This window comes from Xyrauchen texanus, chromosome 47 (assembly GCF_025860055.1).
Source record: "Xyrauchen texanus isolate HMW12.3.18 chromosome 47, RBS_HiC_50CHRs, whole genome shotgun sequence".
In the NCBI taxonomy this organism is placed as follows: domain Eukaryota; kingdom Metazoa; phylum Chordata; class Actinopteri; order Cypriniformes; family Catostomidae; genus Xyrauchen; species Xyrauchen texanus.
This window is the reverse complement of record NC_068322.1, coordinates 9,026,901-9,052,207: the sequence shown is the minus strand read 5'-3', so window position 1 is coordinate 9,052,207 and position 25,307 is coordinate 9,026,901. Positions and strand designations below refer to the sequence as shown.

The 25,307-nt window shown below is 38.6% G+C and overlaps 1 protein-coding gene across 1 annotated transcript in view; it reads left to right on the top strand.

Moving 5' to 3' along the window:
- The window catches only part of LOC127638891 (semaphorin-3aa), a 40,285-nt gene extending 23,936 nt beyond the window's left edge, over window positions 1-16,349 (top strand). The window contains exons 7-17 of the mRNA XM_052120619.1: window positions 4,333-4,475; window positions 4,589-4,703; window positions 4,819-4,888; window positions 6,902-7,046; window positions 7,425-7,644; window positions 7,829-7,920; window positions 8,096-8,137; window positions 8,245-8,402; window positions 11,773-11,840; window positions 12,009-12,154; window positions 13,922-16,349. Of these exons, the coding sequence (XP_051976579.1) occupies window positions 4,333-4,475; window positions 4,589-4,703; window positions 4,819-4,888; window positions 6,902-7,046; window positions 7,425-7,644; window positions 7,829-7,920; window positions 8,096-8,137; window positions 8,245-8,402; window positions 11,773-11,840; window positions 12,009-12,154; window positions 13,922-14,656 (1,934 nt within the window). The 3' untranslated portion in view covers window positions 14,657-16,349. The remainder of the gene's footprint in view (window positions 1-4,332; window positions 4,476-4,588; window positions 4,704-4,818; window positions 4,889-6,901; window positions 7,047-7,424; window positions 7,645-7,828; window positions 7,921-8,095; window positions 8,138-8,244; window positions 8,403-11,772; window positions 11,841-12,008; window positions 12,155-13,921) is intronic.
- Window positions 16,350-25,307: the final 8,958 nt, after the last annotated feature.

Below are 25,307 nucleotides of genomic sequence, written 5' to 3'. Positions count from 1 at the left end.
CAAATCATTGGTGAAACTCAGTGTATGTTCGGAATTGCATAATAGCATACTGTATTCTACACAATGTATATAGAGTACCTGCTGTTTTTTTTTTATTTAAAAAATAGTATGTGAAACAGTCTTCGTTATTCAACAATTAACATTTCTAGTTTAAAATATTGTAGTCACATGACCTTAAATTAAATTTCTAGTTTATACCTTGGAATTAAAACAAATTATGTTTTTTTAATCCAATTTTGAGGGTTTATTAAAAAATAAATGTTTTATTTGGCCTTAGTGATTTTAGTCTTAGTACTCAGTTTCTAACCTTTTAGCTGTTTAATAATCAGACACCTTCTTTTACCCGTCTGTCACTCACATCGATGTTGTGTCGAAGAAGCAACACTAGGGATCTCTCTTGAGAGCCTCGCGCATCTCTGAACTTAAGAATAGGCCAATGAGAAATTGGCAGACAGAATTTGCATGTCCCGCCCCCGGACATATGGGTATAAAGGGAGGGAAATGCGTCTGTTCATTCAGAAATGTCCTTCGGAGCCAACTGGTTGTGTGAGCAGCGAGCTGCGATTCACAAAACTGTTCACCTCATCTCTAAGTGCATATGCTGTTGGATCTACGATGCATATCAGCTGCTTTCTCCTTCTCTGCATGGCAGTGCAGCTTTGCCCCTAGGCACTTCGACAGCACTGTCTAAAAGGGAATATTGTAAAAGAGTTTGAGTCTCTAAAAGAGCAATACACAACGGCGTTGAATGTCCTTTTCAGGACACGTCTTTATAAAGATGCCCTTCCGCCCCTGTGTAGTTCCTGGATGCGGTCGAGTTCTCTCTGCTCCTGACGGTCACAGGCGCTGCCTTGTGTATCTGGGCCGTGATCACACCGAGGCAGCGTTTGTGGATGGTTCGTGTTCTCACTGCGAGAACCTTACCATGGCAACGTTGTGGTCGTGGCTTTCCTTCCTAAAAAGGAACGCCACTCCAGCCGCCCCCGCATCGCTCCTCCTTCCCACGGGATTGAGGATGACTCGGGTGGCGATGGAGGTGATTTGGGGATGGCAGTGGGCTCGGTTTCGCCGGGAACATCCCCACGAACCACCCGCCCCCGACACGCTAGTTCAATTCCGCCCAGGCTCGGGGTGACAGCGGCTTGCCTCACTGCCTGTCTGCCTATCCTCTTGAGCCCCCTGAGCTGGATGATGAGCTCACCGCTGCATCTGAGAGTGTTCCAGCGTCTGATGTGGAAGACTCGATTGGGCTGCCACCCTCGGGTCAGCACGCCCAGTCAGAGGATGACGCCCAGATGGCCAACATGCTTGCCCGGGCTGCCGTCAGTGTGGGGTTGGACTGGAATCCTCCATCCTCCCCACAGCCTTTGTGGCTGGATGATTGTTTCCTCGGGTCTGGGTGCCTCTCACAGCCACGCCCCCCCCCCACCCGGTTCCTTTCTTCCCGGAAGTGCAAGTTGAGCTGACGAGGTTGTGGAGGGCACCTTTTACTGCCTGTAATCGACCCCCTCGCTCATCCGCTCTCACTACCCTCGACGGCGGAGCAGTCCACCGGTACTCAGTGGTCTCTCAGGTGGACAGAGCGGTTGTGATCCACTGGTGTCCCGAGAATGCTGACACCTGGCGGGATCGCCCGGTGCTCCCCTCCAGGGCCTGTAGGATGATGTCGTCACTGACCTCCAAAGCCTACAGTGCTGCCGGAGAGGCCGCTTCCTCCTTGCATGCTATGGCACTCCTGCAAGTCCACCAGGCCAAGGCACTTAAAGATCTGCACTTGGGTAGTCCTGACCCCGACGTGTTGCAGGAACTGCGCTCAGCAACTGACCTCGCTCTCAGGGCCAAGGTCATAGAGCGGACACTCGGGCAGGTGATGGCCACCCTCGTGGTTCAGGAATGACATCTGTGGCTGAACCTGGTCGAGATGTGGGATATGGACAAAGCACGCTTCCTCAACGCCCCTGTCTCCCAGTTCGGTCTCTTCAGCGACACCGTCGAGGACATTTCTCAGCGGTGAAGAAGTAGACAGAGGCCATCTCTCATATCATGCACCGTTGTGCCACCAGCACAGGCCGTGCTCCATCTGCCCGCCGAGGACATCCTCCTGCGGCTTCCAGAAAACGTGGAGCTCTGCCTCAACCTGGGCCCAGCACTCAGCCCCAGCGTCGAGCGCCCCGCAGGAAGCGTACGCCCCCCATCTCACGAACACCCTCCAGGACCGGAAGGCTCCCAAGCGTTCCTGAGATGGACGACAAGTTTCACAAGTGAATTTGCCAATCAGTTGGAGATTTATTATGAGGGCTTGTTTAAGGATCTGTCAATTTAAACCTGCATCAGACATGCTTGTGTAGCGTCTCGGGTAAGTTGCATCATAAACATCAAATGTTTAGGTCACTGTGTCAAGTTAAATATAGTTTAATACTCAATCTTTGAACACATCTTGAGATCCCTTAGTTCGCATTTGCGCTCCTTCATGTGTTCTGAATGCAATAATGTAACGCATGTTTGTGTTGTTCTGCTGCTGGATGGTTGTTTTCTTCACTGTATAAACTGTGCGTTGCTCATACAGCTGAAATTTAAATTACTGCCATCTGGAGTAAACAGGTGGTACTACAAGCTTGCATTTCTCAGGAATGTTCCTTATTACGATCCGGGGGCATTGCGATTAATTGTATTTATTTTTTGTAAAATTAATTGCACTGAATTAATGCATTAAATTGACAGCCCTATTAAAATATATATATATATATATATATATACATTTTTGGGCTTCCTTTCGTGAGTGTATATCTGTGCACACAAATGTGTATGGGCATCTATCTGTGTGAGAGAAAGACAGAGCGTCTTTGTGAACGTCTGCAGAAGAGATTAGCTTGGCTGGGGTGTTGAGTGTTTCCTCCGACATCCCGCCTGCATTTTTGTGGACTTATGGAACACAAAAGGTCAATATCAAGCTTGAAGAGTCGGTCAGTGTTTTCCCATGAAGTTAATCTGCTCTCAGCTGTTCCTGCGAGTGGCTCCAATTTCAATCCTCATACAACTGTGCCCAGGGTCAGCACCGGCACCATCAATTCCCAATATATTCATGAGGAAAGGTGCTTTTGAAAACACTCATTTCACTTTAATCCTTGCCATCTGTTGCCACGGATACATCGGATGTTACTTCCATTTCGCCCCTCTGAAAGCTGTCTCTCTCTCACAAAAGAGCCAGTGTCATTTGGAGGATTAGTCACATGGATATTCTATCAAGTCTTTATCAGTAGAGACACCAGACTCTCAGTACCTTCAGACAATACAGCCAAAGGTTGAGTTGTTCTTCCTGCACTTCAATGAGCCTCAGCCTCTACAAAGCAAACATTCATTCAGATTGTCAAGTTAGGCGATGCTTGGGAGGCTGAAATAAGTTTTCGTTAAAGACTTCATTAAATTGAAATTTAGTCCAAGTCTATTAGCTGTGAAACTATACATATATATATGCAAGTGTACTCTGAAAAGTTGACAAAATAAAATTTAGCATACATAGGCATTTAAGTTTGTTTTGTCTTCCTCTCCTGGGAAAACAGACCCAAAATATTGATGACTCATCTTGCACTATACAGATTGTTGTCCAATCAAATCCCCTTAAGAATGAGAAAGTCCCTTCCCTTAATATCACAACACTAATGAGCAAGCAGCCAATCTTTGTTTATGGCTATGACATCCAGTAACTGAAGCCTATTGGCTATTTTAGGGACGAGCCATTCAATATGTCCCACCAAATCTTCCGGTTTCAATTAGAAATATGTCATGGCAGGAAAGAGAGCTGTGCTCATCAAGTGATTTTATGGAGTCTCTAGCATCCTGAGATGAAGAGGTCTTTTAGCATTTATAAGTGTATTGAATGACCTGAGCCTAGTCTGAATTATGAGTTGAACTATATCATGGAAGTCTCTATGGATACACACACACTCATAATACACAACAGTGTCTCACTGTGGTAAATGTCCGTTCCAGATGTTTGTTCCGCTCTTTAAGCTTCACATCCTGTTAGCTCGATTGCGCTGTAATGCAGCCCTGCATGTAGCTACGTGCGTGTGCCACCCGCGTGGGTGGGGTACATGTTACGTATCGTTTCTGTGAGAGAGTGGTCATGGTTGGGTCAGACTGATCCCCTCACGGCCAATACTGAGGTCTTGGCTCATTTTAGAAAAGTTGGATTAATGTAAGTGTGCAATCATTTGGAAATCTTTTAACAGTCCAAAATATTTTAGTGTGGTTTTATACAGTTCAGTTCCTACTGTATCCTCTTTCCTGTATAGATTGTGATGTATTGCACTGTTTGTATGTGTGTTCCAGACCCCAGGTTTGTTGGTATACACTTGACCCCTGAAAGTGATAATCCTGAAGATGATAAGATCTTCTTGTTCTTCAAAGAAAATGCCATGGATGGAGAACATACAGGCAAAGCTACTATCTCCAGGATAGGACAACTGTGTAAGGTAACAACACACACAGAAACATAAAACATGTTCACTATCCATATCCTATATCCATAAAAAGGTAGTTATATTATTAGTGAGCATGAGAGGAATCTGATTATTTGTGTTTCTAGAATGATATGGGTGGACACAGGAGTCTTGTGAACAAATGGACAACCTTCCTGAAAGCCAAGCTAACCTGCTCAGTGCCCGGCCTTAATGGCATAGATACACATTTTGATGAGCTGCGTAAGTAATGATGAGTGTGTGCATATGTGTTTAATCTGAAAGTAATTATAAATCCTGTTGCAGAGTACATAAATTATTTCTTAATAACTGTACATTTTTGACCTCATGTTTCCAGAGGACGTTTTTCTGATGAGTGCTAAAGACCCAAAGAATCCAGTGATCTATGCTGTGTTTACCACATCCAGGTAATGCTAAACTGAATGTGTACTGTTTTTTCTTTCTTTCTTCCTTCCCCCTTCCTTCCTTCCTCCCTGCTTCCATCCTTCGTTCTTTTTCTTGCCTTTCTTCCTTGGCTCTATTTCCTTCCTCCCTCCCACTTTTATCCAGCCTTTCTTCGTTCCTAATATTTCTTGCCTATATTCCTTCCCACTGGTTCTTCCTTCCATTCTTCCTTTCTGTGTTCCTACCTTTCTTCTTTCCCCTTTTTCCTTCCTTCCCTCTATTTCTTTCCTTCCATCCTTCCATCTTTTTCCTACCTTTCTTCCTTTACTCTGTTTCCTTCATTTCTTCCTTCCTTTCTGCCTTTCTTCCTTCCCTCTATTTCCTCCCTCCCTCCATCTTTTTTCTGCCTTTCTTTCTCCCTTCCTTTTCTTTGTTTTCCTCCCTTCTGTCCCTCTATTTCTTTCCTTCCATCCTTCCATCTTTTTCCTACCTATCTTCCTTTACTGTTTCCTTCATTCCTTCCTTACCTCTTTTTTGTACTTCCTTCCCTCCCTCTTTTGTCCTTCTTTTCTCCCTTTTCTCAATTTTCCTTCCTTTCTCTTCTGGAAGTGAAGTCATTTTGCAAAGCGATATCTTTGGCCCTTTTAGAAGCTTTTCAGTCTATTAATCTAGTTAGACGCTTCATGCCACTTCGCTCTGGATAGGAAATTCCTCCTCACCCTGCTCCTTGCCCCCTCTTACATGTTTCCCCATTCAGCTTCGGCTTAGCAAAGCTCAGACGAAATATGATTATGGTGGTAAGATAAACCTCGCTCCCCTGTCAGACAGCCTCTCCGCTGGGCCTGCTGGTGTGGAGCGATGGGGTGGGGGATGTAAGAAAAGCAGATAAACGATTTTCAAAAGGGAGCAAGGCTTTTAAGATGATTGATGAGTGCAAGGTGTGTTCACACACTTAAACACCATTTGTGTGTGTGTGGAGGTGTGCATGCATGTAAACATGATATGAGGAAGAGACAAACATATCATGATTTATCACTGTCAAACAGCGAAAGAGGCGATCCCATATGTTTATTGCCACCTCACTGATTTCCTAATGTATTCAGGGAACACAACACTTGAAAAGTCAATTATGGGTTTTAAAGAATTAGACTGTTTTAATTGGTTTTCTAAGTGCCCAGTTTCAGTGATGAATAGAAGCGCATTCTAGGAACTTGCTTTTAATATTGCCACTTAATGAGGCCTGAAAACTGCTGTGACGGATCTGTATTTTATCTCTCGCTGTCTCTGAGTCTGTGTGTGTGTAAATGTGTGCATGAGCGTGGGCCCCTGACTGTGTAATGGAGAATTAGTGTATTCATGTGTCCTGTGGTTAATTGAATTTTTCACTAATTAACATTTTACAAATGCAATGGGCTGATCACCAGCATGTTTGGCCTCTTGGCTGTATGGGGGAATAGGTGCTTGGGCACACACAACACACACACACACACACACTGAAAAACGAATGCAAGTTTATATGCAAGTTAATCAGTTGCAGATAGGCACAAACATTAAAGCCAACATAAATCAGAACTGATCCTATTTACTTTATATACATGTTCCTAGTCTTATTGTACATAATTCATCTGTGCACGTTATTCCAAAGACTGTATTTGAAATATTTTATCAAAATGTAATAACTTGCTCCCCCTCAGAAAAGAATTTCCTTTGCAAATGATGTCATTAAGCACTCTTATTTGTCAGCCCCTCCCCTTCAGTAAAATGGTTCCATTCTGGTATAGAATGCCCACTTTTCACAATCCAATCAATTCCTGAAAGTCCCACCCTATAATTTTTGTTTATCCTGTTTCACTTAAAAATACATCAGATTACAGAGGTTAAATTAGTGACAATATACAGTAAATGCTGTTTCATGTTAACTTTGAATGCATCAGAACAATGGATTGTTCACTTGTAAAATAAGCATTTTTGTAAAGTTGCTTATTATTATGAAATGGTTTTAAACCTTCCCTCAATCTTTTTTTTTTTTTTTTCAGTAATATCTTCCGTGGATCAGCTATCTGCATGTATAGTATGGCAGACATCCGAAGGGTATTTCTAGGTCCATATGCACACAGGGATGGGCCAAACTACCAGTGGGTTCCCTTTCAGGGCAGAGTGCCATACCCCCGTCCTGGCACAGTGAGTACTACGGCCAATACATTTGTCGTTAACAAAAACCTGTTAATCTTTTTTGACAAACTACAGCTTTATTTCTTTACACATTTGTTTAAAAAAAGCAATAAGCCACAAGAGGCTGTGTGCTAGTGATTTTAACATCACTGTAAAATGATCATGAAATAATTTACTATAACATAGTTCATATAAATCAATATAAATGTACTGATGATAATAGTGTTTATCATAATCAATTCTTCAACCAGGTAATAGTTTATTAGCTAACTGCATGTGACATGTGGAAATATGTAGACTTGGTGCATTAATATACTAATCAATTAAACTTGATGTGTGATCACAGGTCTGTTTATACCACCTATTTTACTCCCTTCCATTTCGTAGTGTCCCAGCAAAACATTCGGGGGCTTTGACTCCACCAAAGACTTGCCAGATGATGTAATTACATTTGCACGTCTGCACCCAGCCATGTATAACCCAGTGCAACCAATGGGGGGGAAGCCCATTGTGGTGCGCACAAACGTGGAATACCAATTCACCCAGCTGGTGGTGGACCGCGTTGAAGCAGAGGATGGCCAGTATGATGTCATGTTCATCGGCACAGGCTAGTAAAAACAACAATATCTTACTTCATAAATACAATGGCTTGAGTATCAAAACAAGCCTTATTTGTGAGTTTAATTTCTCGTTAAACTTATTAAAAAGCCTGGCAGGTACACCAGCATCCAAAACTTATATTAGTGTCAGCAATGCTGGGTTAAACATGTTAAATATGGTTTTTCATACAGATTTAGGGACCGTTCTGAAGGTGGTGACCATTCCCAGGGAAAGCTGGCATGATCTGGAGGAAGTGGTGCTGGAAGAGATGACTGTGTTCAGGGTATGGGAAACTGTGTATTTCCACTGGCTATGGGAATCAAAATCCCAAAACTATAATTTTCACCTTAGTATATTTTAATGGCTCCTTCATAAATCTGTCTTCATGTCTACAGTATACCATCAAATATGTATCCTTGGATCTTATAATGAGTTTAAACTCTATTTTCCTCATTTAGGAGCCAACACCCATTACTGCCATGGAACTATCCACTAAACAAGTACGTCTGCTTGCTACTAAAATCGATTGATCACGTTACCATTTGCCATTTCACCAGCCATTAGCCTTGAGCTGATTGTGTCCTAATTGATGAATATCTGTTAACAGCAACAGCTGTACCTGGGTTCAGATTTAGGCATATCCCAGATGCCCCTCCACCGCTGTGAGGTGTATGGGAAGGCATGTGCGGAGTGCTGCCTTGCAAGAGATCCATATTGTGCCTGGGATGGGACAGAATGCTCTAGATATTTCCCCACTGCTAAGAGGTAAGCATAAACAGAAGCCATCATTAGACAAGTTGACATCTATTTTACTATTTTATAAATGTTAACATTTTGGCGTTTTCATTTAGAAAGTAGGATCACATGACATATTCTTAGGTCATATGCATATTCAAAGTTCATGTGTTTAGTGCACTACAAACTCTGCATCTTACCACATTTTGTCCAGGACCCCATTCACACACAACTCACATGCATAGACACGCACAAACACACCTGGATCCAAGTATTTGGGCTGCTTTTAAACAGACTGTAAACACCTACTGGTTCTCAAAACAAATCCTGTTCAACTTTATCATGGTCAGCTCTCTCTAATCCAATGGTTCTCAACTGATAGTTTGTGACCCAGAAATGGGTTGCAGGTTCAAAAAGTTTCATGAGAACAGCAGGAAAAAGTATTGCTAAATGAAAATAATCAAATGTATCACATAGTCATACATGCTAGTTAGGATAGCAAAATATATGGGCTAATCAACTTTTAAAAAGGAGGAGAAAACAACTCCATATTGTGTGCTTGTAGCATCAAAGGCTATGTGTCCAATCAAACTTTACAGGATTTTCATGTGGCAGAAGCTAGCCAAATTCAGCAGATGCCAACATAGACTTGTTGCATGACATGCCCTCACCCATTAAAACAATAATTTTAATAAAAATAATTTCTTGATTTTTAAAATAATTTGTTGTTTACTTTTGCACAACAAGCAATTTCGGAACTGTGTTGGGTTGCCACTTGATGTCCAATGAAAAATCCATGTCTTGAAGCAAAACCAGCTGATAAACACTGTTCTAACCAATAAACACATTTGCAGTATACTCTTTTTTTCAACATTGTTTTCTACTTTTTCATCACGTAACATATACATGTATAAGAACAATAGAATGCTCCGTCTCAAAGGCACATGTTCACAAAACACCATGTATCCACTGGTAATACACATAGTCCTGTCTTAAAATACCCTGAGTCTCACACACACTTTTGCAGGAGTACATTGCGCCAGCTACACCTTCATGGAGGAAAGATGAAGAACATGGTCAGGGCTTTGGTTTGGCCACAGCTTGACACACCCTCATGGTCCACAGCACTACTATGGTCCACACCACTCCAAATATTTTCACTGTGCCTGAAATATAAAACAGATGTCTTACAGCACCTCCCGCACGTGCCTAGACAGCTAAAGTAATGGAATGTGTTGGTGTGAACAAAAAGAGAGACACACTGAAATGTGGGACCGCAAAGAAAGAAGCAGGAGAGGACATTTAAAAGGAAAATAGATCACAGGGTGTTTTAAATCAGGGTGTCATATTCTAATCATCATTTTCCAAGATCTAATCGACATCAGCCAAACTTCACTTCAGATCCAGGAGGTTTTTCAGTTCAGAGCATGAAATCTTCTAAGTCTTTGAATATGTTTGTGCCAGGATAAGAGTGCTGGCCTTGCTTGGCTGTTGTTTGTGCACTTGAACCTAGACAAAGTTTACAACACATCCAAAAGAAGCAAGAATTTAGGAGGAAGACAATCATGGAAAATTATGCACACTAAAGAGAGAAAAATAGCATTCACCATGAAAAAAATATGTGTTGGATTTACCTAAAATATACAGTCAATGTAGCATTTTTGCATTAAGATTTTTAAGTAAATTCATTGTATGGTCATTTTATGTCAAAATAGCAAGAAAACCCAAAGAAGTATAATAAAGCTGCACATCAGCTTTGCACATTCACTTGCGCAAGGAAAGAAAACATAAATTTAACAGAATCCAACTTCACCAAATGGAACACTAATCACACATATGGTGACTTTACATGAACACTAATTACAGGAAAATAACATTAACAATACTAAAAGATCTAAAATCTATATGATTTTTTAATAACACCTAATTAAAAGTTCCTTCTGACTAAACAAACATGCTTCAATTATTCAAACACAGTGGCTTATGGGTATTTCCCACAACCTCAATTCTGTACTTGATCATTTGAGGATGATTTTTAAGCCAAATAAGTTCAAGGAACTTACAATTATTATTTTACTTTATCACTTATAGGTGTCTTTACACAGCAGAGTTAAGCCTGCTCTGAGCCTGCGCAAAATTCTGTGTAAAGATGCAAAAGCCAAAATACATTAAGCCTGCTCTGACTCATATCTTTCATAATTTAGTTTCATATAAGTATAACTTCATATTTTCATTTGTTTCATGTTTCTATATTCAAAAAATTATATATATATATATAAAACATTAATCTCATAACATTATTTATACAGTTGTTATTGCTGTGTAAATGCATGCTCTGAGCAGCATTAAACGGTCTGTGTATATGCACCTAAATGCCACTTTAGATGCAGCTTCTGTGCCACCTTTGCAGTGTAAGGATGGCTTAAGTTCACCTTAGAATTTGTATTTTGTGTTTTGCATATTAAATGCAAATTAAGTAAAGAATAAAAATAAATATGTACATTTCTGAGTAGAAGCTAATTATTTGTATAGGTTACGGTGGTTGAGCCAACAAACTGTTTTATTTTTAAATTGTATTTTACTTGTTTTACACAGATTGTCAGGTTTAAATATTCCTCTCATCATTCTCCAAGATTTAAGCTAAACCACTTCGACATCAGCCAGCCTTCACAACAAATCCTGAATTTTTTTATGCATTTTAGAAAGGACAAGAATGTTTGCCTTTGTAAAAGCCCTGGCCCATGTTAATGTTTAAGAGGCAAAGCTGCTCACTTAAAGTGGCACAATACTGTTGTAAAAGCTTTGGCTTTTCACAAGCCTCTGTCTGATAGAGACTGAAAGACTCTTTCAGCCAAGAATGACGTGCAGAGCTGTTCCGAAGGCTCTGAGTTTTAGAATTCCATAATGGACCTTATGAAATATCTGCGTATGAGTCACACCTCTGAAAACCAAATGGGGGATAATCAAGCAAGCGTGCACATATTTCCTTTTTACACAGCTCTCTGGCATACTTGATTCTGATCAATTCAATTGCGACATTTTGATGTCAAATATTTTTGATTATGACTGCTACACTGTACCTGTTGTCCTAGGCGAAGGATTTTCTACATAGTTGTGATATTTCATGTCTCTCATATCAATGCCTTTCACATGATTAAATCAAAGTAGCATTTCATGTACATTTGTTTATTTATATCAGGATAATGTACAGTCAATCAGTATTGCTAAATAAATCATAATTACTAATAATCTACTGACAGTGCATTATCCCTCACATACATTTAAGTGTGTTGGGCAATAAAGAAAAATGTAGTTCTTTGATTGATGCAACAGTGCATTCTAGTGGTATGCGTTTAGTACTGATGTAGCACTGAAATATAAATCTCTTTATATTTAACAGGAGAACAAGACGTCAAGACATCAGAAATGGAGATCCTCTCTCCCAGTGCTCAGATTTGCACCACAATGGTAAGAATAAACACACATACATGGAAACACACTCTTCCTATTTCAGTCCTTCGATTATTATTGTACATAACTTGGGTGTGTGTGGATGTGTGTGTGTGTGTGTGTGTGTGTGTGTGTGTGTGTGTGTGTGTGTGTGTGTGTGTGTGTGTGTGTGTGTGTGTGTGTTAGATGATCTGGAGGGATACAGTAGTGTGGAGGAGAGAAGTGTGTATGGTGTAGAGAACAGCAGTATGTTTCTGGAATGCAGCCCAAAGTCCCAGAGAGCTCTGATTTATTGGCAGCTACAGAGAACAAATGACGAACGTAAACATGAGGTACACACATACACCAGAATTTATAGCACATAAGACTTACATTGGTAAGACGAATTGCCATTGTGTTTAAAATCCATACTGAAACAGGATTGCAAAAAAGTTTTCTACAAAGGTAACATGCATCACATGTCATGGTCACGGTAATATTTAAAATGTTTTTCTCAATTAATTTCGCTGTGTTCAGTTCCAGGGTTTTCACGTGCCAGAAACAAGCCCCCTTAAATTGGCAGCTTAACAGTTTTGTGTTTTTGCTCTCTAGTCTATCCAGTGCCTGCATTCATTATTCATAAATGCAGAAATATATATTTTTATTCAGGGTAACATAAAATTGTACATTTCACCTTTATAGTAATTACTATTAAATAAAGTGTTGTTTTTTTATAAGGGGAATGGGGAATGTTTTACTAGTAAATTATGATGTTTTATTGAAAAAACATTTTATTGAAATTACATGATAACCCTCTTACTACCTACCCATAGACACACACATACATCAGCTGTGTTTCTTTTTCAGATATGATCAGACAAAAATAGCACTAAAGTAACACTTCACCCTAGACGGTCATTATGTTAATTTAATAACGTTCAGATTTCAGCCTTCCTGCTATGTAGGAAAATCCTCTGACTGTGCTGTAGTGTGTACTTTCACCTCAGATGTGACCTCAGCGGTTACATTCTGTTCTGGGACCAGTGTCTCCCTGCCAAAAGCTTTAATCATGATGAAAATGATGATCAAGTTCAATGGTAAAAAGATAAGAAACTAAATACATTTTCAATTTTTTTTTTACAAATTTGTATTTACAAATAAAAATGGCCATGATTTAATTTTAGTTTTTGAAACAGTAAATTATAAACTTGAAACCTTTACATTCTTCCTTCATTAAAGAAATGATCTGGGTTCATTACAAATAAGTTAAATCGACAGCATAAGTGGCATAATGTTGATTACCTCAAATCTTTTTGACTCATCCCTCATTTTTTTTAAATAAATAAAAAATGGTGGTTAATAAAAGACACTTACAAGCTTCCATTGTAAGTGCCAGCTGTAACCATAATTTTTGTAGCTTATTCATATTTTTTTTTTTAATATTCCTTGATGAGTAGAATATATTTGTGATCATCAAAATTATGCCACAAATGTTGTCGATTGAGCTTGTACTAAACCAGGAACATTCCTTGAAACCTGATATCTTTAGATGGCCCTGAGAAATTTAATGGCATTACAATTAATGATATTATATTATTGAACAAATTTAATTTGACAGCCCTTAAATACTAAAACTTAGCCTATGAAATAAATGTTATGACAAACAAAATAAACTACACTCAAGAGAATATTTAATGATTTATGCATTTAAATTACCACAACCACATTTAAAAATTATTTTCGCCAACATTTCATAACAAAATTCAATCAAATTTTACTAAATGTTTTTTTAACTTTTAGTAATTTAATTTTGTAAAAAAAAAATTACACAGTTCAATTTGATGGAATTTTGTCTTGAAATGTTGGTGAAAATAAAAAAGTTAAAAAGTGAATACCAACTAAAATTAAACTATTGTGTGGATCAATTAAATAAAAATAAATTTAAATGAAAATTACATTTTAAACTATATATGCTGTAATAACAGTGTTTAATATGTTTAATATGTTTAATCATGTAAAATCGTACTTTTAATTTTTGCACTCCTATTTCCCTCTCTCTCTCTCTCTCTCTCTCTCTCTCTCTCTCTCTCTCTCTCTCTCTCTCTCTCTCTCTCTGTCAGATTATGGTTGATGAGAGGGTAAGTCTTACTGGCCAAGGTTTGCTGATCCGAAGTCTAACCCAGGCTGATTCGGGAGTGTTTCACTGCCATGCAGTGGAACACGGCTTTATACAGCCCCTGCGACGCATTAACCTGCAGGTGATCCCCTCTCAGCGCGTGGGAGAACTGCTGCTCCGAGCAGGGGCCAGCGATAAGGAGCCTACCCCTAAACACAAACTCTGGTACCGGGATTTCATGAGTCTGCTGGAGCACCCGGATCTCAACAGCGTGGACGAGTTCTGCGAGCGGGTGTGGAAGAGGGAGAGGAAGCCGAAAGGGAAGAAAGCTCCCAAAATCAACACCGGAACAAGTGGGAAAACTGAGAAAACACCTCAAATAACAGCTCAGAGCTTCCAGAACCTGACACTGAGAAACCAGAACACACCCAAAGTGCCAAACAACCCAAAAGTTCAGATTCTACCAAAATCAGCCAGGCTGCAGAGGAGTCAAGTCCCACCAAGTACCGTAAGTACTGAGGGCCAAAGCACCAAACCGGATAGTATAATCACTCAGAACGCACAGAAGGTCCAGACTGCTTCAGACACCCAAAGATCACAACCAAACCATGGGAAGAGAGGTAGCCAGACCCCCCAGAGAGGACCTCCCAACACAGCCAAGTGGAAACAGCTCCAGGAGAACAAAAGGGGGCGCAACCGCAGGACCCATGAACAGCAAAGACCACCACGTAGTGTGTGAGAGAGACACTTTGACTGTTTTCACACATGCATAAATATTACATACGCACACAGTCAGCAACATCAGTCATTCATATACACACATACAAAATGAGCACAAAAACAAGCGCAAAATAAAAAAAATGCAAAGCCTGAACCCTGACATCTTAACAAGGGACTTAATAAAATGTAACAGCAAAGACATTTTATTCTAGCCAAACAGACAGATCCAACTTCATATACATGATGTTCTTGCATCAGAGGACATGAGTGTTTGCCAGTCTACAAGAATCTTTCAAGCCTGCTTTAATGGCAGGACATTTGTGAGCCTATTGTTTGCCAAAAACCTCTGCGATAAGATGGGATAGTGCCAATGGAAAAATTTGCTTTTTGGTATTAAAGGAGATGTTCTTTGTTCCTGTATCCATCTGTACCATTTGCTGTTATGACAATGGTTGTGAATGAGATGAAGTGGACTACTGCTTGCTTGGGAGCGAATGGAGCTCTAGGGAAACTGGAGGCCAGTTTCTCTAATATGTAAAGACTGTAAAAATATTGTTATTGGAGCAAGCATTGTACTGTGTATAGAACAACCCTAAGTAATTATGGATACAACTGGTCAAAGGTGATAATAAGGCATGCCTTAGTAACAGCTCGTCTAGCCTCTGATTCTCAGAAGCATTTTGACTTAAATGTTAGTGTAATTAATTATGTTTGAGATAAACAATTGGGCCTGACTAAGAAGTCAATAGCTGTGGTGACCATTTCTGCCAAAAGTTAGTTTTCAAATAAAATGTGCATGAGATGAATGAATAAGCTCTTCCAAGCCAGCTACCATCTTCAGATTACAGAAGTCTAGATGATAGTTCTTAATGTTGGTTGCATTAAAAATTAAAGGCCGCCTTCGTGCAAATCACAGTATCTTTTTAAAAATGTGTTAAAGATATTTCCATAATGTCCGTAGCGTATTTCTAAATTATTATTACTCATATTTCATAAGGTTGCGTCATATTAATTTGCTAAATCAGTCTATGTTAGGCTGAGATTTGAGTGACTCTTGTATATGTACATATATACAGCGAAACACCACTTGATTATTTATTGATGGTAATTGTTAATGTTCAAAAGTTTGCATTTATTTTTGATATAATTTTTTTCTATTCAGTTGTAAACATATGTGCCCGACAGGCCACAATAACAATAGATGGACCAATTATTTGTTATTCACTTTTTATTGTTATTTCTAAGTGTCTTGTTTCTCACTTCAACAGTTTTAATTTAATTTTACTCTAATTCTTCTCAAACTTTTGTTCTTCCTTTCATTAGATTCTTGATCTCTGTTTTACATTTTCTTAAGCCAGGTCTCTCTCATAGCTATTTAATTCATTGTGCAAATCTAACAAGAGAAAATAATTCATCTCTAATGATTCGCTGTGAATCTCCCTAAGAAATGTCTGGGTCTGACTAGATACACCAGAGAACACAACTGCATGTGAATTCTGCCTTTGTGCTTATTTTTGTTTTGTCAGAGTTGTGTGAGAGGTCATTTCTGTGCCATGCAAGATGTATGTATGTTTTTTTATTTTTTTGTGTGCCATTTGCAAAGATACACCATCTAATCCATACCCTGTCCCTTTTATGTATTATATAGGTCTATAGTCTTTTTACAAATGCAATTTGTCCCCAACACTCTTTGGCAAAATTGTCATTTCAATGCAATACAGAGGTATATTCACTAGATGGCTCTCCCATCCACTTCTTGCCCCAGACATAGTTCATTTTGGATTTGGCTGGTGCAGTAAGGGAGATGGAAGCTGTCAGTTATGTAAAATTGGTGTTTCTGGCATGCATTTGGTTGTCTAAATAAATATTTCATCTATAATTTCAGGGTGGTCTTGGATGGATTATTTGTTTATTTCTTTGATGTTTCTTTGGCACCATTTGGAGGACAGATGTGCTAGTGAAACTTGTTGACTTCTCAAAATTATCTTTCTCAAAATTATTTTTTGCTAAATCAGCTGCTAGGCTGTAGAGGATATTAAAAAGCTTTATTTATCCAATTAAAGGAATAGTTCAACCCAGAATGAAAATTATCTCATCATTTAGTAACCCTAACGCTATCCCAGATGTGTATGACTTACTTTCTTGAGCTGAACAGAAACACATTTTTATAGAAGCTCTATAGGTCAATGCAAGTCAACATAGTTCAAAACTTTGAAGCTCAAAAAAGCATATAATGGCAGTATAAATGTAATTCATAGGACTCTAGTGGTTAAATCCATGTCTTCTAAGCAATATAATAGGTGTGGGTGAGAAACAGATCAGTATTTATTTCTTCTTTTCTTCTATAAATTCTCCTTCCTGCCCAGTAGGTGGAGATATGCACAAAGAATGCAAAAACAAAAGAAGAAGAACTCTCAGAAGAGAAGAGATGTTCAAAAATGGATATTTATAGTAAAAAGAGGACATAAAAGTGTTTCTCACTCACACCTGTCATATATCTTCTGAAGGCATGGATTACTTTTCTGCTGCCTTTATATGCTTGTTGAGCTTCAAAATGTTGGACCCTGTTGACTTGCATTGAATGAACCTACAGTACAGAGCATCTAAAAAAAATGTGTTTGTGTTCAGCTGAAGAAAGAAAGTCATTCCTCATCTGGGATGGCATGAGGGTGAGTAAATGATGAGAGAATTTTCATTTTGGGTGAATTATTCCTTTAAATCAGCATATACCATATATGATTTAATCATCATATGTCATAGGTTAATTTAAATTAATGTATTAATTGTCCATTACAATATAGTATTTTTACCACATCCAAAAATAAACAAAAGATAGAATAGAGATAAATCAAATAACACAGACACATATTCATTATTACTGTGTAAATTATCATAGCACTGTGGTACAATGATAGTTAATGTGCAATAAGGAACAGTAAATCCCAGATTGTAATAGAACCCTAGAGTTTTTCTAACACTATAAGAATTTTCCTGAAATTCCAGGGATCCTGAAATGTAATCATCATGTTCATAAAAATATTAATAAAATAAATGTCATTAAAAAAAAAAAATCAGATATGGATTAAATAAGGCATCGAGACATCAAGACAAACATCTCGACAATTTTTAGCAAATTTAAAAACAAGGAAATAAAATAAAGTTATAAAATAAATACATTCTCAATAAACAATAATATGGTAATTCTAAGGCTTTCTAATAAATCCAATAATTTAAAGGTATTTTTGTTCTTCATAAATCTCATCGAAAAACTGTTTTACCTCATTAAAAAAGAAAAAAGAAAAACGACTATCGCGTTCAGGCGTTTGCATACAGGCGGAAGTACAGACCACTTGATGCCATATAAGGGAAAGAAGGCGGAGAAGAATCAAACCGTGTCTCATGACAAGCCAAAAGACAAATGAAATCAGAGAGCTGTGGAAAAGAAAGATCATTCGTAGATAATTTCCTTCTGTTTTTCATCACATAGCTGTCGTGGCTTCACAACATTTGAAATATAGTGTATGACTACTTTAGGGTCCTTTTTGTGTTTACAGATTTAAAAGAAAATAATACGTGGTTTAAGTGAAATGACGGTAAGTAAATTATGTCAGAATTTTCGTTTTTGTGTGTCTTGTTTACTCACGACTTGATGTCATATCTGCAATGGAATACACATGATAAATAATAACTTTTAATAACATTAGAAGAGGTTTTTCACGATATTCACAATTTCAGTAAGTTTATGTATTTATTTATTCAAATATGTCAAACGTTGTTATAAAGGCTACATTTCAGTATGGCTTGCCAGGAATGTGTGAGAGGTGGACACACATACACACAAAATGCACATCTTAAATGACCAATGTGGAGTCATATGGTGTCTTTTTGTGACTGTATGAACAACCAACTTAAAAGAAAATTGGTCACAATTGGTTCCATTACAGAATTAGTAGCTTTAATAATATTTTAGATTTGTACACAATAGAAATATAAAAATGGTCTTACCTGGTTGTTATGCAAACAAGGAGTAAACAGTCATAAAGATATAGTTTCATTGCATGTATGATTTAAGTTCTTTGGTTATTGTTGATTTATTTTTAAAGAATTTTCAGGACTGAGGAGGCAACCATATTAGTCATGCTTTCCTTTTCTAACAAAAATAATTATATAAATTATAATATATAATCATGAAATGTATACATTTTAAAAACTTAATTGGGTGGTCTCGTGATGAAATTGGATTTATAATGTGGCTTTTGAAAGGCCGCAGTTAATATGTGTCACCGCTAGATGGCGTGTAACCTCTTTTTGCGGTTCCACATCACCCATTGTTGTGCGAGTAGGGATCAAGGGATAGTTCACCCAAAAAATGAAAATTCTCTAATTATTTACTCACCATCATGATATTCCAGATGTGTATGAAATTCTGTCTTCACCAGAACACATTTGAAGAAAAAAATCTTAGCTCAGTAGGTCCTTAAAATGCAACTGAATGGAGATTTCTCTTTTGATGCTCCAAAAATCGCTGACAGTCAGCATAAAAGCCATCCATACGACACCAGCTGTTAAAGTAATGTTTTCTAAAATGACACAGTTGCTTTTGGTGAAAAAAAAATTATAAATTGTTAGTGCATTAGCATAATTAATTCAGAATTTATACAAGACAAATTCAAAATGTTCTACTGCATATATATATTACTTTAAATCATTATTGTGTGGTTAAATTAACTTATTTTACTGACCGCCTTTGAATTCTACTCATTGAATGAAGAATAAAGTCATTGATAACACATTTTAATGTAACATTAGTTGAGGTTTTACTGAGCATCCTCATATTTAAATGTACTTCTAAACACCTCCCGCAGCGGTGTGGCAATTGTCTGAATGTTTGCAAAACGTATACCATACCTAGGCTGTTTAGAACTTCTTTTTGCCCCAGAATGAAGAAAAAAAGAATAAATTCTCCAGAAGTATATCGAGGCCTTTATGGTTGGGGTAATGTGAGAGGCAATGTTACTACTGTGTAAACAATATAGCGGAGTATGTCATTGTTCTTTTAGACTCTCTTGGACTAAATGAGGAATATTTTTTAATGAAACAAACTTAATCAAAACATCAATGTTTTATTATTGATTTGGTGGCCAAGGTTTAACCTAAAATTGATTAAAGGGATAGTTCAACACCCACCAAAAAATTTTGTAAAAATAAAAAATCTCTCATCATTTACTCACCTCATGCCATCCCAAATGTATATGACTTTATTTGTTCTGCAGAACATAAACAAAGATTTTTAGAAGAATATTTCAGCTCTGTAGGTCCATAGTGAACAGTGGCCAGAACTGCGAAGCTCCAAAAAGCACTTGCAGTTTTTTTCAATTGCTAACATGCATTGGTCAATACTGAAGTCACATTGTCAAAACTCTTCACGTGTGTACACAAAGTGTATGTGGACCAAACTGTTAAGCATTTTTCATTGCTTTCACACAAAATGCATTCAATGACCACATTGTCCAAAATTCATGAACTCTTTTTCTCATTCATAGTCCACCACCAGCAAAACTAGGGTTATGTGCAGCACATATTTTCAAATGCTAACATACTGTTTCCACAACTGTTAAAAACACATTCAAAACAGAATATTTAATCATTCCAAAGACAGCTGATTGAATTTTCAGCTGAAATCCTACCCAAGTGTCCTGTTTTAGTGTTATAACCAAACAGACAAAAGAGGATAGTTTCAGAATGATTTACTGTAGTTTGGAAACATGGATCAATGAAGACAGGTTGGTGGGTAAAGAAGAGTGGCAGGGAATGTGAGAATGTGTGGAGGACAAAGGAGAGGAAGACCAAGAGCTGCGGTCTCTGTGAGATAAGGGCCAATATTATTGACCATGTTGTAAACCATAGTCTCTCTTTGAGAGAGGCCGGTGTAAGGGTGCAACCTAATCTGCAGTGTTCAACAGTTGCCTCAATAGTACACATTTTCCTGCGAAACAACAGGTGAGATGTGCATCCATCAATGATAATTGAACTACATATTACTGTACAATACAGTATGTTCACATTTTTACATGTACTGACATTTTGAAACATATATATTGGTTTCTGTTTTTCAGTAGGATCCAAAAGTTACCTACCACAGGAGGGAGAGGCAGAATATGTACCCTTTGAGAAAAATGGTGAATGTGTGAATGAACTGCAGTATCAATGTGTCCAGGTAAGATGTCAGTTATAAAACCAAACAGGGTACATACACAGCTATGCATAATGTAAAGTACTGTAAAAATGTGGATTTACTTTATTTTAGAGAGTAATGGAGATGGAAGCCAGGCAAACTGCACATACATTCATCTTTGTAGATGAAGCTGGATTCAACCTGGCAAAAACATGCAGTAGGGGAAGAAACATGATTAGACAGAGAGCAACCGAACATGTCCCACGCCAGATAGGATGTTACACAAACCACTCATTGGCTGCTACAATACAGAGAGGTTCATTTATTTGTCACCCGCATAATCGACTTGTGCCTGCGGAGGAGAGAGGGGCAAGGAACTCCCCTTCCTTCGTTGTTGTGTGGGATAATGTGGCATTCCACCACACTGCTGCTGTCACAGACTTGTTTACTGCACATTCCAGGATGTCAGTACTATTCCTGCCTCCATACTCCCCCTTCCTAAACCCCATGGAGGAGTTTTTCTCTGTGTGGAGTCGGAAGGTTTATGATCACCACAAAGTCATAATAATACTATGAATAGTGTCTTAAAAAATACAAATAAAAAATGAATTACAATCCCCCAGGTTGACAAGAGTACAGTACATGGTAACTAACATTGGATCCCTGAAGGATGTACTCTAGTGGCCTGACAATCATCGGAACAGCAACCACAAAGTGTTTCTGACAAAAGGTACATCTTAATTTGAACTACACAATAGAAAAGACTCCCTGCTGTCTTGGTTCCAAACAGTGCATTTATATTTAGCATCACAGGACAAGTGATGAAGTCAGCAGTCAGTCACCCAGCACAACCCCCCTCATCCCCTAATCTCAGGCTCATTAAAGAGTTCAAATGAGCTCTGTCCTTGATGAGAATTGTACACTTCACCACACCTAATGTATTTCCTTCTTTTTCTTCTCCTTCCTTCTCTTGCTTTTTTCCATCCATTCCACCTGCTTCTTCCTAATACCCTTTCCTATCACACTGTTTCTCTCTCTCTGTCATGAAAGGTTTGAGGCATCACCCATGGAGCAGTATTGAGGCAGTCTCACCTACTGTTTGCATTATTTAGAATATGACACTTTTCTATTTTCTCTCATTAGCATCCAAGCTAGATCACACAGAAACCTATTTGACTGGAGGGCATAAACTTTATCTTTTCTCCCTGTAAGCCATACCCAATCTAATAGAACTGGCTCATAATCACAGTTTTCTAAATCCCTGTTGTTACAATCAGTTCGTGCTAATTCACTTCTTAGAAAAGTGTTTAAGAGGTGTTTTTGGTAAAAACTTCAACTTGCAAAAATGTTTTAAATAAAATTAACTTGGTGCCTTTAGTAAAAGATAATTGCACTTTTCCGACCACTTTGAATTTATTGAGCAGAATATTGAGTTTAAACTCTTAAAACATATATGATCCAGTACAAATAACAGAAATTGTTACAAGTTAAATAGATCAAAACAAAATTACAGAAAAAAATCTGTTTTACAATGATACAGTGCAAAGCGTGTTTAAATAGAACATGTTTTAGGGCATCATCTTAGTTGTTTGATTGACAAGTGAGAACTCTAGCTAATCTGTAGGAGGTGAGTGGGATAGCACTGGCAGAAGAGCATCCTATACAAAACAGTGACCTGCAGAGCATATTAAAAGAGAGAGTGACTGACATCAGTATGTCCGTCACAAACAATAGACTTAAACCTTAATCTGACTCTGGTCTGAGAAAAACAACCAGTCCACACACACACACACACACACACACATAATGAACAAGAGATACTCAAGCACTGTTATGTAATGATTTGGCTAAGCTGTGTCTAACTTAACCTTGGACCTATAGAAGTAGAGCATCATCTACAAAAAATGATTCATATTACATTTCATATAAATGGGCCAGGTGTCATTTTGTGCTGTCACTTGAATACAGTTTTTTACAATCACTTTGGCACTAATTTCAGAACCTTGATGTAATTTTTCAAAACTAGACACAAAACTCAAAACCATATTGATGATCAATATGCAAATTTTTCAAAACTGTAATACTTTTTCCCAATAGCTTCTGTACGATACACATAAACCTATAGTCATTAATTAATTGAACTAAAAAAGGTATTACCATTTCAAAATTCAATTCACACATTAAATCTGAGATGACTGTCTATTCATTTCTATCAGGAAGACTTGCAGACTTGAGTGATAGTTAAGATGACATTTATTTGATGAATATAAAACAGAAAAGTAATGTCTCTGTCTGGCGGTCCGAAGAAGTTGTACTCGGAACCGTCATATCCTGCCGGAGATAGGAGGGGCTCCCCAGCCTGAGAGAATGAGGGAGGGATGTGGCAGGGCGGAGGGTGGGCCGGGTTGTGATTATACACACCCGGTCCCTTATCAGGCTAATAAAGCCTCCGAGAGGGATAAAGGCAGACGGTGGTGCGACGAGAGAGAGATCGTTTACGGACATGCCCGTCGTGTGTGTTTGTTGTCTTTTGTTTAAGTTCATCATTAAAATATTATTTATATTATCAAGCCGGTTCTCGCCTCCTCCTTTCCATTGAACTGTGTTACATTGACTTTAGGAGAGCACAGAGTGACCGCTCTCTGCTGAACATCGACGGCTCCTATGTGGATCATCAAGCGCACCAAATTTCTTGGTGTTCACCTGGTGGAGAACCTCACCTGGTCCCTCAACACCAGTTCTATTACCAAGAAAGCCCAGCAGCATCTCTACTTTCTTCAAAGTCTGAGGAAAGCACATCTCCCACCCCCCATCCTCACCACATTCTATAGAGGGACTATTGAGAGCATCCTGAGCAGCTGCATCACTGCCTGGTTTGAGACTTGGACCGTTTCGGACGGCAAAGCCCTGCAGAGGATAGTGAGGACAGCTGAGAAGATCATTAGGGTGTCCATCAAAGACATTTACATAAAACACTGCAACCAAAGCAACCAGCATTGTGGATGACCCCACACACCCCTCACACAATCTCTTCACCTTCCTGACATCTGGCAAGAGGTACTGAAGCATTCGGGCCCTCACGGCCAGACTGTGTAACGGCTTCTTCCCCCAAGCCATCAGACTCCTCAATACTCAGGGACTGGACTGATTTACACACACAAACGTGTCCTGAGTTGCACTTTAATTATTGTCACTTAATACCTGGCTGCTATCTCAATAACTGCTATGTGCGTAGAACACTATCTCATAGTATGTTATGTTTACATTTGGCACTGCACTGTCTCTCACTGTGCCTATTGTCCTGTTAATTTTTAGTAATTTATTGTACTGTCATGTACTTCTTGCACACGTTTGCACGTGCACTTTATATAGCTATGTTATTTAGTCTTTAGTCTCATGTGGTTCTGTGTTTGTCCTATGTTGTTTTATGTAGCACCATGGTCCTGGAGGATCGTTGTCTCGTTTCACTGTGTACTGTACTATCTGTATATGGTTGAACGACAATAAAAACCACTTGACTTGATAAGGAGGATTGGTTGGAATTTCATTGGCCTGTGGGCAAACATGCGAGTACCTGGACAACGTGGGGCAAACATCACCATGTGTGCAGCTACAGTATATCGGAAGATGGTGTGGTGGGACGCAGGCCTCGTATTGGATCATATATTGCAGCCCTCCTTGTAACCTTCCTTGATGAGCTAAATCAGGTCTGTCGAGCTGATGGCGTGACCTATGCCATTGTGTGGGATAATGCCAGGTTCCACCTTGCTCAAATGGTGCAAGCACGGTTTCCGGCCCGTCCACAATTTACCACACTGTACTTACCCCCATACTCTCCTTAACCCGATTGAGGCATTTGTCTCCACATGGAGGTGGACGGTATATGATAGGCGCCCACAAGAACAAGTCACCCTTCTCTAGGCCGTTGATGTTTGGCTAATAAAAACATCCATTGTGATGTGGATGAGAACCTGTGTACCAAGACAGGGTTGATGGAAATACAGAAGTACAGTAATCAATCCTTTGTTTTGCTTTTTTCAGTAAGCCAGGTGAGGAACACTGCAGTTGACGTTTTATTGTATTTTTAGTTAATTATTTTTGCTTTGATTTCAATATTTAATGAATGTATGAACAACTACACAGTGAAAGTATCGGTATCTTGTGTGTGGGTGATCTAAATTAATGTTCCTTTGGTATTTCATGATAAATTAGTTATTTGAACCAATGATTCTGCAAGTCCAATGTTTCTTTAAAGATATACATTCACAATGCAATGTTTTGAAAATTAGACAGGCTGTGGTTCAAGTGATGACCATTTTGAGTTTTGTGTCTAGAGTTTTAAAAAATTACATCAAGGTTCTGAAATTGGTGCCAAATTGATTGTAAAAAAAAAGCTGGGATAACATGATTTTATTATTATTATTATTCACCTGGTACTTTTGAAAGATTTTGTTTAACAACGTCAGTGCTGAATCAGTTTTGGAGATTTTAGCAA